Consider the following 15,391-nt stretch of genomic DNA (forward strand, 5'->3'; position numbering starts at 1 on the left):
ATAAAAGTAAAAAATATACGAGTTGTAATTTGTTCATTTATGAAAAGGTACATATAAAAATAAGTAGATTATGTGTAGTGATTTTGTTATTTTGAAATACTGCTATTATTGTTGTCGTTTGGAATGTTTGCATTTTTAAATTATTTTTATAAAAAAAAATGTAATAACAACGGATTACCATTTTATGATAATTAAAATGGATAGATATGCTTGGGGGTAAAACCTTTTTAATAACATTTATATATTAAACAGAGTTTAAAAATAAGGTATATTATATATTACTACTAAAGGTTTAATCATATGAAAATGTATTTTGTGGAATGGCTAACCATTTTAAGAATTGTTTTAGTAAATATATTCTAAAGTTTGTGGTTTTTTTCATTTTTTTTGTATTCTACAAAGAGGTTGAATAGTTAGGGTTTGGGGATGTATATATAATATAGCCGAAATAGAAGTTTAAAAGTGGATTTATAAAGAACTAACTTAATTTCTATCACTATTTATGGGTGGGTAAAATTATAAAGCAATGCAAAAACATAGTTTAATATGCAAAGGTGGGAGTAGTGAGGGTTTATATTGCCTTATAAATATATTACATAATAATGAGTGAGAAAAATAATATTATTTTATAATTATAAATAGTATATAACTTTTATTATTAGCATATAAATTTAACTTTGTCCATTTATAATATTTTTATACAAATAAAATTGTGAAAGAGATTAAATTATTCATATTTGTGGTATTTAGTAAAGCGTGCATTATCACTATGAAATAAAATTTTATAAAATAAAAATAAAACCTATAAAATTATTAAGTTTAAGGCAATAAATAATAATCCACGATAATATATATTATTTTTTATTTTTGTAATTTTAATACGTAAAATTTATAATTATTATTTTGCCTTTTGGTCGAGGCAATAAACTTCTTACCATTGCAATACTTATACATCGGCATAAAAAATGACTTATTATTTTTTAGAATTAAATATTATATTATATATATAGGCCATATAAAATAAAAAAATAATAAATACATAATGCGCTTCTTTTTGAAAAATTTTAAATACATAATTTAATTATAATTTGAATAATAAAAAAGGTATTATTTTTTAGAATTAAATGCTTTTATATATTTTTATATGAAGGGCAATAAAAAATAAAAAATAATGTAACTCTTTTTTTTGAAAAATTTAAATATAGTTTGAAATAATAGAAAATGTGAAACATATATTCATTGTGCTATTGTTTATAAATTAGCTAAATGTAATGAATATTTGTATTTGTGCATATATATGTTTAACTTAAAAAAAAATAGTTTGTTACATCTGCAATCGTTTTTATATATTTAAAATTGTATTACGTTTATGTGCGTGTATATATATTAGTTTATTTCATGGTATAAACAAAATGAAGGAGTTAAATAATATTTTGATAGCTAGAAGTTGTATACCTGACTATAATAAAAACAGTAAATTCATTGAGAGGGATGGAGAAAAATATATGTATGAAAAGAATGATGAGACTATGGTAGGAGGGTTATATCAAAAAAATAAAACAAACATTTTTTCGTTTCTTATGAAAATTTTTATTGTGATTCAGATAGTATGGATATTTCAATTTTCGGCTATAAGCGTAAGTTTATATATATGACCTGAATAAAAGTTTGATGAATATGTCATAATATTTTCATTTACTTTTTTTTTTAATTTTTCATATATGTTACGTGAAAATGATATGTAGATTTATAATTTATTGCTTTCATTTTAAATGAGGCAATTATATTTGTTGGTGTGAATATACTTATACATGTTTGATATATTTTTGTATATATAAAAATAATTTTTTTAATCTTTATTCAGAGTGTTGAGGCAGCAGAAATTGAAAATTTTACAAATTTTAATAGCAATGATATTGTAAGAAACGGCAGAATATTAATGGCTGGTTTATTAAAAGACTCTTTGTCTTCAAACTATGAAACATTAGAAAAAAATGTTATGGCCAAACTTGAGAACATTTATACAACTCAAAGTAAACATATTGGATCTAAAATATTAGGATTTTTTCAAAAACTTGATTTACTTTTTGAAAGAGAGATTATAAGAATATTAAAATATATAGAAAAAGAGAAAGAGAAACCAATTAAAAATGGTATTCAATTTTTTAAAAGTTTGAAGGTATTTTTTTCAGGATTGAAATTATTCTCCGCACCAATCATAGCAGCAGTTAATTCATTATTAATATATTATTTTAAACCCCAATTAATTAATATAGCTGTAACGATTGGATTAAACATTATACCAACTATTAGCTTTGGCTATGTGTTATACAAAATATACAAAGTAAATTCAAAATTGCAAAAAAAGAAATCGAGATTCTTTTTCTAAATAAGTTCAAAATAATAATTTTTTTTTAAATTATGGTTGTTAAACCGAATTATAAATTAAACATATATATATATATATTGTATATGCAACCTTTCCTTTTATATAAATAAAAAAAAAAGAGAGTGTATACACAAAGCATTGCATTTTGCATATTTAGGATATGCAATTATATATTCCGCTATTTGAATAACTTTTTACATTGACATATTTCATTTCATTTTATTATTGGTTTTTTTTTTTTTATTTAATTTTTTCAAATTCGTGAAAATGTTAATAAAATTCGCGATAAATATATATTACTACCGATTTTAGTAATGAACTTTCTAAATATCCTAATTTAAAATTTTGTAATATCATTTATTTCATTTTTTATTAGCAAGTTGAAATGTGGTTATGGTTATGGTTATGGTACTTTTGCCATATCCACTTCCTTTAGTAAAAATTAAAAGAACCCAAAATAATAATATAAAAAATTATAAAATTCTATTATTAAATTTGTTGATTTTTTATTTAGTAAAATTGGGGGGTTAATAAGTTTAATTTACAATTAATTATAATAACATCATTATTAAAAGGTAGAATAAATATGTTTGGAAGTTAATTATAAACCGAATTTTTATAATTTTTATTGTTTTTGTCGTTTTTATTATTTCTGCTATTTTTTCTATTTTTTTTTATACTTAAGCTAAGCCCCTTTTTTTAATAATTTTTCCATTTTCTTATTATTACTATTTTACTTATTAGTATATATATGCATGTATAGAAATTTAATCTATGTAATTGATAAAATGGATACATATATGTTTTTTTTTAAAGCAATATGAGTAAATAGGCAAATAAATATTGTCTTGGGGCTAAGCCAAAAAAAAAAAAATTTGCATGTAGAGATTTTATATAGGCAGTAAAAATATTTTAAACGGCGTAATATATAGGCTTAGTTTTCGCGTTTTTTTTTTTTTTTTTGATAAGATTAATATTATTTATATATATAATAAAGGTTATTTATAAAAAATATTATTATTAAAATTGCCGTTTTATATATGTAAAAAAGGACACGGATTAATAATTGAAAGCCATAAAAAATTTTTAGTATCACCAGAGGTTAGCTTTATTATAAATAAACTAATAATAATAGTAGGACGCTGCTCTTACTTTTTTATAGCACGATACCATTTTAGAAAAAAACATAGAATTATTAATATTTATGACGTTATATATAATATTTGCAATTTCTATATTTTTTTATATTTTCAGGAATAATGCAATATTATTATTAAATATTTTTTATAAATTATTATGTTAAATTTTATTAAATATATATTTTTTTGAGTATAGGTTTTTTTTCATGTTTTTATTTTGATTTTGAAAAACTATTGTTTTTATTATTATGATTAGAAAAAAAATTAAAAAAAATAAGGAAATAATAATAATCTAAAAATTATAGTTATATATTTTTTATAGATTATATTTTTTTCTTGTAATCATAATTATATACAGTATCTATTCTATACATTATAGTATTGTTTTTATATATATATATATATAATAGGATTTCCATATTCTATTTTTTGTTATTTATTTTTTTACAATTATACTTATTAATAGAAAATGTTTTCAAACTACCCAATGTAGAATAATTTAGTTGGAAAACATAAATAAAGTATTGTAATTTTTTTTATGATTTTTACTTTTATTAATGGCGTTAATTAGTATATTAATAATAGCAAATTAAAATGACAAAAGAATCATGCTATTCTTACATAAATGAGCATAATGAAAAGAATCAAAATTTAATTAATTTACCATTAAATAATAGCAATATGCAATCGCCTAAAAAAGGTCATATAAGAGGAAAAAATTATAAATTTTCTCTTTTATTAAAAATAATTACATCGTCCATTTTAATAGCGCTACCATACCACATTTCCTATAGTGATGTAAGGAACAAAACATAGAATAAATACATGCACTGTTCATGTTTTATAATAAATGCAGTTTTTATGTGTCTTATAAGAGGAATATATGCATTATTACATGAGCTTGTATATTTCAATATATATATATTATACTATATTTTTTACAATTTTTTTTTTTTTTATTACAGAATAACTCTAATAATAATTGGAATAATAATAATAATACACAAGATCCAAATAAGTTAAATAAATTATTTAAAAGAATTTTAAGTGAATTAGATGAAATAAATGGATCTACATTAGAAATAAGAGATGCATCTTTAGATAATACAGACAATACTGATGAAAATGAAGTAAGTAATTTAGAACAAACTGTTAGTGATAATTTAGGGTTTGATAGTGATATATTAAATAATATACTTGATGATCAACCATTAAGTGAAAATATAAATAATAATGAAGAACAAGAAGAAGATAAAAAAAAAGAATTAGAAGAAAATACAGAATCTACTACAGATTCTATAGATAGTAATTTAAGTGATACACAATATGAACAATCAGATAATGGTGCATTAAATAACAATTTAGAAACTGAAAATGATAATAAAGAAGAAAAAGAAATTGATGAAGTAAGCACTAATGCATCTGATAGCGTAGAAACGTCAGACGAAATATCTGAACAAGATAGCGATAGCATTGTAATAGAACCTGTTGAGGAAGTAAAAGAAGAAGAACAGGTTGAAGAAGTAAAAGAAGAAGAACAGGTTGAAGAAGTAAAAGAAGAAGAACAGGTTGAAGAAGTAAAAGAAGAAGAACAGGTTGAAGAAGTAAAAGAAGAAGAACATGTTGAGGAAGTAAAAGAAGAACATGTTGAAGAAGTAAAAGAAGAACATGTTGAAGAAGTAAAAGAAGAACATGTTGAAGAAGTAAAAGAAGAACATGTTGAGGAAGTAAAAGAAGAACATGTTGAGGAAGTAAAAGAAGAAGAACCTGTTGAAGAAGTAAAAGAAGAAGAACCTGTTGAGGAAGTAAAAGAAGAAGAACATGTAGAGGAAGTAAAAGAAGAAGAACAAGTTGAAGAAGTAAAAGAAGAAGAACAGGTTGAGGAAGTAAAAGAAGAACATGTAGAGGAAGTAAAAGAAGAACATGTAGAGGAAGTAAAAGAAGAAGAACCTGTTGAAGAAGTAAAAGAAGAAGAACATGTAGAGGAAGTAAAAGAAGAAGAACATGTAGAGGAAGTAAAAGAAGAAGAACAAGTTGAAGAAGTAAAAGAAGAAGAACAGGTTGAGGAAGTAAAAGAAGAACCTGTTGAGGAAGTAAAAGAAGAAGAACCTGTTGAAGAAGTAAAAGAAGAACAGGTTGAAGAAGTAAAAGAAGAAGAACCTGTTGAAGAAGTAAAAGAAGAAGAACCTGTTGAGGAAGTAAAAGAAGAAGAACATGTAGAGGAAGTAAAAGAAGAAGAACAAGTTGAAGAAGTAAAAGAAGAAGAACATGTTGAAGAAGTAAAAGAAGAACATGTAGAGGAAGTAAAAGAAGAAGAACAAGTTGAAGAAGTAAAAGAAGAAGAACATGTTGAGGAAGTAAAAGAAGAAGAACATGTTGAGGAAGTAAAAGAAGAACATGTTGAAGAAGTAAAAGAAGAAGAACCTGTTGAAGAAGTAAAAGAAGAAGAACCTGTTGAAGAAGTAAAAGAAGAAGAACCTGTTGAAGAAGTAAAAGAAGAAGAACCTGTTGAGGAAGTAAAAGAAGAAGAACAGGTTGAGGAAGTAAAAGAAGAAGAACCTGTTGAGGAAGTAAAAGAAGAAGAACCTGTTGAGGAAGTAAAAGAAGAAGAACAGGTTGAGGAAGTAGAACATGTTGAAGAAGTAAAAGAAGAAGAACATGTTGAGGAAGTAGAACATGTTGAAGAAGAAGAACAGGTTGAGGAAGTAAAAGAAATAGAACAGGTTGAAGAAGAACATATTGAGGAAGTAAAAGAAGAAGAACCTGTTGAGGAAGTAAAAGAAGAAGAACCTGTTGAGGAAGTAAAAGAAGAAGAACAGGTTGAGGAAGTAAAAGAAGAAGAACAGGTTGAGGAAGTAAAAGAAGAAGAACCTGTTGAGGAAGTAAAAGAAGAAGAACAGGTTGAGGAAGTAAAAGAAGAAGAACAGGTTGAGGAAGTAAAAGAAGAAGAACAGGTTGAGGAAGTAAAAGAAGAAGAACCTGTTGAGGAAGTAAAAGAAGAAGAACAGGTTGAGGAAGTAAAAGAAGAAGAACCTGTTGAGGAAGTAAAAGAAGAAGAACAGGTTGAGGAAGTAAAAGAAGAAGAACATGTTGAAGAAGAAGAACATGCTGAGGAAGTAGAACATGTTGAAGAAGAAGAACCTGTTGAGGAAGTAAAAGAAGAAGAACAGGTTGAGGAAGTAAAAGAAGAAGAACATGTTGAAGAAGAAGAACATGTTGAAGAAGAAGAACATGCTGAGGAAGTAGAACATGTTGAAGAAGAAGAACCTGTTGAGGAAGAACATATTGAAGAAGAACAGGTTGAAGAAGAAGAACATGTCGAAGAAGTAAAAGAAGAAGAACATGTTGAAGAAGAAGAACATGCTGAGGAAGTAGAACATGTTGAAGAAGAAGAACATGTTGAAGAAGAAGAACATGTTGAGGAAGTAAAAGAAGAAGAACAGGTTGAGGAAGTAAAAGAAATAGAACAGGTTGAAGAAGAACATATTGAGGAAGTAAAAGAAGAAGAACCTGTTGAGGAAGTAAAAGAAGAAGAACATGTTGAAGAAGAAGAACATGCTGAGGAAGTAGAACATGCTGAGGAAGTAGAACATGTTGAAGAAGAACATGTTGAAGAAGAAGAACATGCTGAGGAAGTAGAACATGCTGAGGAAGTAGAACATGTTGAAGAAGAAGAACAGGTTGAAGAAGTAGAACAACCTGAAGAAGAGGAACATGTTGAGGAAGAAGAACATGTTGAAGAAGAAGAACCTGAAGAAATTGAACATGTTGAAGAAGAACATGTTGAAGAAGAAGAACATGTTGAGGAAGAAGAACATGTTGAGGAAGAAGAACATGTTGAAGAAGAAGAACATGCCGAAGAAGAAGAACATGTCGAAGAAGAAGAACATGTTGAAGAAGAGGAACATGTTGAGGAAGAACAACCTGAAGAAATTGAACATGTTGAAGAAGAAGAGGTTGAAGAAGTAGAACAACCTGAAGAAGAAGAACATATTGAGGAAGAACATGTTGAGGAAGAACATGTTGAAGAAGAACATGTTGAAGAAGAAGAACATGTTGAAGAAGAACATGTTGAAGAAGAAGAACATGTTGAGGAAGAAGAACATGTTGAAGAAGAATATGTTGAGGAAGAACAACCTGAAGAAATTGAACATGTTGAAGAAGAAGAGGTTGAAGAAGTAGAACAACCTGAAGAAGAAGAACATATTGAGGAAGAACATGTTGAGGAAGAACATGTTGAAGAAGAAGAACATGTTGAAGAAGAAGAACAGGTTGAGGAAGAAGAACATGTTGAGGAAGAAGAACATGTTGAGGAAGAACAACCTGAAGAAATTGAACATGTCGAAGAAGAAGAGGTTGAAGAAGTAGAACAACCTGAAGAAGAAGAACATATTGAGGAAGAACATGTTGAAGAAGAACATGTTGAAGAAGAAGAACATGTTGAAGAAGAACATGTTGAAGAAGAAGAACATGTTGAAGAAGAACATGTTGAAGAAGAAGAACATGTTGAAGAAGAAGAACATGTCGAAGAAGAAGAACATGTCGAAGAAGAAGAGGTTGAAGAAGTAGAACAACCTGAAGAAGAAGAACATATTGAGGAAGAACAACCTGAAGAAATTGAACATGTCGAAGAAGAACAGGTTGAAGAAGAAGAACATGTTGAAGAAGAACAGGTTGAAGAAGAAGAACATGTTGAAGAAGAACATGTTGAAGAAGAACATGTTGAAGAAGAACATGTTGAAGAAGAAGAACATGTTGAGGAAGAAGAACATGTTGAGGAAGAAGAACATGTTGAGGAAGAAGAACATGTTGAGGAAGAAGAACATGTTGAAGAAGAACATGTTGAAGAAGAAGAACATGTCGAAGAAGAAGAGGTTGAAGAAGTAGAACAACCTGAAGAAGAAGAACATATTGAAGAAGAACAACCTGAAGAAATTGAACATGTTGAAGAAGAACAGGTTGAAGAAGAAGAACATGTTGAAGAAGAAGAACATGTCGAAGAAGAAGAACAGGTTGAAGAAGAAGAACAGGTTGAAGAAGAAGAACATGTTGAAGAAGAAGAACATGTTGAAGAAGAAGAACAGGTTGAAGAAGAAGAACAGGTTGAAGAAGTAGAACAACCTGAAGAAATTGAACATGTTGAAGAAGAAGAACAGGTTGAAGAAGAAGAACATGTTGAAGAAGAACATGTTGAAGAAGAAGAACATGTTGAGGAAGAAGAACATGTTGAGGAAGAAGAACATGTTGAGGAAGAAGAACAGGTTGAAGAAGAACATGTTGAAGAAGAAGAACATATTGAGGAAGAACAACCTGAAGAAATTGAACATGTTGAAGAAGAACAACCTGAAGAAATTGAACATGTTGAGGAAGAAGAACATGTTGAAGAAGAACATGTTGAAGAAGAAGAACATGTCGAAGAAGAACAACCTGAAGAAATTGAACATGTTGAGGAAGAAGAACATGTTGAAGAAGAACATGTTGAAGAAGAAGAACATGTCGAAGAAGAAGAGGTTGAAGAAGTAGAACAACCTGAAGAAGAAGAACATATTGAGGAAGAACAACCTGAAGAAATTGAACATGTTGAAGAAGAACAGGTTGAAGAAGAAGAACATGTTGAAGAAGAAGAACATGTTGAAGAAGAAGAACATGTTGAAGAAGAAGAACATGTTGAAGAAGAAGAACATGTTGAAGAAGAAGAACATGTTGAAGAAGAAGAACATGTTGAAGAAGAAGAACATGTCGAAGAAGAAGAACATGTTGAAGAAGAAGAACATGCCGAAGAAGAAGAACATGTTGAAGAAGAGGAACATGTTGAGGAAGAACAACCTGAAGAAATTGAACATGTTGAAGAAGAAGAACAGGTTGAAGAAGAGGAACATGTTGAGGAAGAAGAACATATTGAAGAAGAACAACCTGAAGAAATTGAACATGTTGAAGAAGAAGAACATGTTGAGGAAGTAGAGCATGTTGAAGAAGAAGAACAGGTTGAAGAAGTAGAACAACCTGAAGAAGAAGAACAACCTGAAGAAATTGAACATGTTGAAGAAGAAGAGGTTGAAGAAGTAGAACAACCTGAAGAAGAAGAACATATTGAGGAAGAACATGTTGAGGAAGAACATGTTGAAGAAGAAGAACATGTTGAAGAAGAACAACCTGAAGAAATTGAACATGTTGAGGAAGAAGAACAGGTTGAAGAAGAACATGTTGAGGAAGAAGAACATATTGAGGAAGAACAACCTGAAGAAATTGAACATGTTGAAGAAGAAGAACAGGTTGAAGAAGAAGAACATGTTGAAGAAGAACATGTTGAAGAAGAAGAACATGTTGAGGAAGAAGAACATGTTGAGGAAGAAGAACATGTTGAGGAAGAAGAACAGGTTGAAGAAGAACATGTTGAAGAAGAAGAACATATTGAGGAAGAACAACCTGAAGAAATTGAACATGTTGAGGAAGAAGAACAGGTTGAAGAAGAACATGTTGAAGAAGAAGAACATGTTGAAGAAGAAGAACATGTCGAAGAAGAAGAACATGTTGAAGAAGAAGAACATGTCGAAGAAGAAGAGGTTGAAGAAGTAGAACAACCTGAAGAAGAAGAACATATTGAGGAAGAACATGTTGAGGAAGAACATGTTGAAGAAGAACAGGTTGAAGAAGAAGAACATGTTGAAGAAGAAGAACATGTTGAAGAAGAAGAACATGTTGAAGAAGAAGAACATGTTGAAGAAGAACATGTCGAAGAAGAACAGGTTGAAGAAGAAATACCTGTTGAGGAAGAAAAGGTTGAAGAAGAACAGGTTGAAGAAGAAATACCTGTTGAGGAAGAAAAGGTTGAAGAAGAAATACCTGTTGAGGAAGAAAAGGTTGAAGAAGAAATACCGTCTGAGGAAGAAAAACGGGTAGCATTTATAGGAGAAAAAATAGATAATTTATATGAAGTATTGTCTCTTTTGGGTATTGACGCATCTACAATTACGAAAGAAGGAGCTCTTAGTGATGATGAATTAACAAAAATTATTGAAGAACAACAAAATAGACTTAGTAAAGAATTTAATTTAAAATTCGGTCCAAAAACTAAACACCTAGTAAAAGATGATAAGCAAGAGGTAGATTTACCATTTTTGAATATCAGTGAATTAAAGAAATCAGTAAAAGATTTCTTAAAAGATACACAGGATATTTCTAAAGAATCTGCACAAGAGTATGATATTCGTTCATTTATATATGCTCGTAAGTTCTTGAAATATGTTTCAGGTTATGATATTCAAAGAATAAGAGAGCATCCAATATATGGATATCCTCAGAAATTAAAAAGATATGCTATAGAACATGGATACCGAGATATGTTCATTAATTATAGAACATTGGCTTTTAATAAATTAAAAGAATTTTCAATCTTTGCAGCAAAGAAATTAAAAAGTGGTGTTATATCACTGTATGGTCAATTTAAAACTACACAAGTATTTGAATATATAAATAAACACATACAAAAAATGATAGAACTTAGAGACAAAGCTATACCTTATCTAAACAGTGCAGGATTAACTAAAGAGAACTTTAGAAAGGCCTGGGAAATAACGAAGAAAGTTTCAATTAAAATAAAAGAATTCACTATTAAAGCATTAACACCTGTGTTTGAAGCTATGAAAAAAGGAGCTGAACACTATGGAGTTGACCAATATATAAAGGAACTTGTTGATTACGTAAAAGAAGATTTATATTTTAGTATAGGATTATACTCTGGATTAGGTGGATTTGGATATTTACTTTTTAATTCGATGTATGCTGCTTTATTATCATCAACAATTATAATTTTGTTGATTCCATACATGCTTGAAAGTATACCAGTAGAAATGTAAAAAAATCCAAAGATATATTTGATATTTGTATAGAAATTTATTTAAATAAATAGTTTGGAGTTTCCTTTAAATTACCCAATTGAGGATATTTATATGAATAAATAATATCACTCATTGTTTGCCACCAAAAAATATTATATATATATGTATGTAAATTATATTATACTTCACAATTCTTATACTGCATATATATATAGATATATATATGTCGTATTTTAAATATCTATAATTCACTATTATTGTAAACAAATTAAATTTAGTTTATATATATTTTTATAATTTTGTATTATTATTAAGCCTTGCATATATATTTATATACCTAAAATTTAGTGTATATAATTTTTCACAGTATTTAGGGATATGTAATATCGTTGATTTTAAGACTTAAAAATATTACTTATATATATATGGATGCTTATATAGGCATATTGTTTTATATATTGTATGATTGTGTATTTAATTTGTATTTTATATAAAATTTGGGATTAAATAGATATTTAATGACTTTACTAAAACATCTTTATTATTTTATTTTTTTACTTTAATTTTTATTGTATGCACATTATATATTTTTTTTTTATTTACGTGTATGAACTATAAGGCATAAGCCGTCTATTTTTATAAACACTAAAAATTATATTTAAAAATTAACAAAAATATATAATTATTTGGTTTTAATTTTATTAATCTGAATGAGGTAAATCATATTGATTAGATATTCAACAATGTCAATAAATGGTATATATAGTAATAGTTATTTTTAAGTTCATAATATTATAGTAAAATATATAATACCAAACTTTTGGTGCAATAAAAATATAAATGAGAGTAATAGTAATTACAATTATGATTGTCATTATTAAGGACAGTTTTAATTATAATATATATTATTTTCTATAATTTAATTATGTGCAATATTTCATTTGGGATACCTGCCAATTGGCATTTATACGATTTTAATAAGAATTGCATTTCCATGTAAAATATAATATGTATTATACTTATATATCAATGCATTTAAATCCATTATATGTCAACTATTAAAAGTGGTATATTTGGGAAAAATATATATAGACATTAATATATGAAAAAAGTATTATAAAGATCGAATAAGATAAAAATTTATTTAAATGTTAATTCAATACTAATTTATTATTGTATTTTCCAATATTTTTGAATTTGTTAATCATAATTGAGTGCACATTTATATTTTAACAACTTATTATCCATTTGAAATGAATAATTTAAACAAAATTGGTGTAATATTGAAATGTTTACTAATATAATTTAAATTATAAATGAAAAGTGATTATATAAAAATTGCACAAACACATTTTAGGTCGAAATTAGAATTGCATATATTTTATATGTAATTTTTCAATGGAATATTACACATTTAAACCAATAATCTTTATTTGAGCAAAACAAATCAAATACAAATGTTTGCACATAGTACAATATGAATAAAATAAATTTGTGAAAATATTAACTTAAGATTCTATGTATTATACAAAATTAATTATATAAATGTAATTGTTTCGTATGATTATATATTTATTTTAAATTTTAAATTTTTGGTGCATATTATATACATCAATTTAATATATAAACTAAATTAAAAATGAAAGAATCAACTATTTTTAATAAATTGTTTTTGTTTGCAATTATTATTTATTCTTTAAAGTACCCAAAAGATGTAAGTTACAGTATTATCTTTGTTGTGTGTAGTTGTATTGGTCAAAACATTTATGTTCAGCTTAAGTAGTCGTTAAAACAAATGGTGTGTAAATATATGTTATTACATATCTTATTTCTTTTACAGGAATTATACAATGTAAACGATATAAGCATAAATCCTCAAAGGAACACACTAAATTTGGAAAATGGGAGAATATTATCACAAGCAGACAAGCCATTCGACTTAAATTATTTTTATGGATCAGTTGCAACTCTTGCAGATAAAAAAGAAGACGATTCTAAAAGTGATGTTATATCATTGTTTGATGAAATTCCTGATTCACGTATAAATGATTTGAAAAATAGTAAGTTATGGGATTTAAAAGATAATAAGGCATGGGATTTAAAAGATAATAAGGCATGGTATTTAAAAGATAATAAGGCATGGGATTTAAAAGATAATAAGGCATGGGATTTAAAAGATAATAAGGTATGGGATTTAAAAGAAAAGTTTTCGAAGCCAAATAAGTTGGATAATGTCATTATGAAAAGAGTATCAAACAAAGTGAAAAAGTGTGATGATAAAATGGACCCCCAAGTGGTAATAAAAAATTTAACTAATAATGATGTATTAGTCATATTAGAAGAAGATATGGATGGTGAAGATGACGAATATATTACTCTCAATACATATCTAGATAATTTTAAGTTATTGCTAGATGATACTTTTATAACGGATCTTGATTATGATCAAATTGAAAAAGAATATAATAAGATATTTAGAAACATGACATATAATAAATCATTACGCAAACATATTAATAAAAACATGTTTAAAGTTTTATCAAGACTTGTATTATGGAATGGGGCAATAACATTTTTGACTGCTTATATGAATATTTTGTTCGCGGCGTTTTTTACTCTATCTATAGTAGATTTTAGGATTCAATATAAGCAATTCAAAAAATTGCGTAAGGTAAAAAGAATATTGAAGAAATATGATTATTAATCCAATTTATTTGTATTATAAAACATTTTTTTTAGTTATTACATTTTATAAAATATAATACCAACTTTTCAAAGAGTTGTAAAAGTACCATAATCAGCAGTTTATGAATCTGCATTACACTTATTTGAGTTTAGCATAAAGTTTATTTTGTTATTAAATATATTTTACTTAAAACGATTTATAGCATTACATATCAATTATAATTTATTTTGTCTTACAATATCCATGAAAGCAATTCATCATATTGGGGCACTATGTTTAGTAATCAATATACATTTAAATTATGCGTTTGGCTATTGTTAACTATATTTAATCATATTTTTTATGTTTTGTTTGATTTTATTGTGATTATAATATTGTTTTAAATGATATATATTAATTTACTTAAAAAATGTTTAAACAAATTTGATATATATACTATGTTTTGAAATTTCCATATATATACAATATGAGCATCTCTTGCATATAGCTAATATATATGTTCTTTGCGAAGGGCATAAAAATGTTTTGATTACATGAATAAACCAAATATTTTACAGTTAGTAATTTAACGAACTTAAAAAATTAATACTTTTTTTTAAATCTAATTTTTATTTGTAAAACAATATATAAAAACAAATTGAACTGAATATAGTGTAGAAATAGTTATTAGTATATATTAGACAATTGTAAGAAATAAAATTGTAATATATTAATATGTATAGATAACATATTTAAGCCAAGGGTATCTTTTTCTTTTTATCAATATGTAGTAATGATGCTGGTTATTTTTGTCTACTATTTTTCTTTTTTTTATTTCATATTTTAATAATGAATATATTATACCTTTTATGTGAATTTTTATTGCAGTTATATATTTTACACCATTACTATATTTACAATATAAATCGTCGTTTTTTATATTTTTATTATGGTAATATAAAAATATTATTACTTGATTTATAACGTTTAGCACATTTTCTGTTTCGAAAGGATTTGTGGATAGAAGATGTTTGCTTTGTTCATCTATTGGTTCTGAATTATTTTATGTTTATATATAGTTGCTACAGCTACAACAATATTATACAACCATAATATTGCCCATTTATAATAGCAATAATATGATAAAATGAGAAAATTATATTATAGCGAGTCGCATTTTTTGTAATTTTTTTTATTAATTATAACCTCAATTTTACTAAATATTTTGCTAACATAATTCCTAAGAAGTAAAAGTTGTGCATTGTTAGAGTATTGATATATATTTTTTTTAAAATTAATATGAATTATAAAATATATTTTATATAGCATTAAATGTTATTTATATAATACTAGTTAAAAT

At 26.3% G+C, this 15,391-nt stretch overlaps 3 protein-coding genes across 3 annotated transcripts; all 3 read left to right on the forward strand.

Moving 5' to 3' along the window:
- Window positions 1-1,412: 1,412 nt before the first annotated feature.
- Window positions 1,413-2,389, forward strand: PVVCY_0301700 (Plasmodium exported protein, unknown function; the record flags this gene model as incomplete). Its single annotated transcript, XM_008628380.2, has 2 exons — window positions 1,413-1,637; window positions 1,865-2,389. 2 exons carry the CDS (start codon window positions 1,413-1,415, stop codon window positions 2,387-2,389), a joined length of 750 nt encoding a protein of 249 aa, XP_008626602.2.
- Window positions 2,390-4,122: 1,733 nt separating this feature from the next.
- Window positions 4,123-11,384, forward strand: PVVCY_0301705 (Plasmodium exported protein, unknown function; the record flags this gene model as incomplete). Its single annotated transcript, XM_037634927.1, has 2 exons — window positions 4,123-4,326; window positions 4,494-11,384. 2 exons carry the CDS (start codon window positions 4,123-4,125, stop codon window positions 11,382-11,384), a joined length of 7,095 nt encoding a protein of 2,364 aa, XP_037490118.1.
- A 1,621-nt stretch (window positions 11,385-13,005) lies between these two features.
- On the forward strand, window positions 13,006-14,177 carry PVVCY_0301710 (fam-b protein; the record flags this gene model as incomplete). Its single annotated transcript, XM_037634928.1, has 3 exons — window positions 13,006-13,080; window positions 13,207-14,037; window positions 14,145-14,177. 3 exons carry the CDS (start codon window positions 13,006-13,008, stop codon window positions 14,175-14,177), a joined length of 939 nt encoding a protein of 312 aa, XP_037490119.1.
- Window positions 14,178-15,391: the final 1,214 nt, after the last annotated feature.

This window comes from Plasmodium vinckei (genome assembly GCF_900681995.1).
Source record: "Plasmodium vinckei vinckei genome assembly, chromosome: PVVCY_03".
NCBI lineage: Eukaryota > Apicomplexa > Aconoidasida > Haemosporida > Plasmodiidae > Plasmodium > Plasmodium vinckei.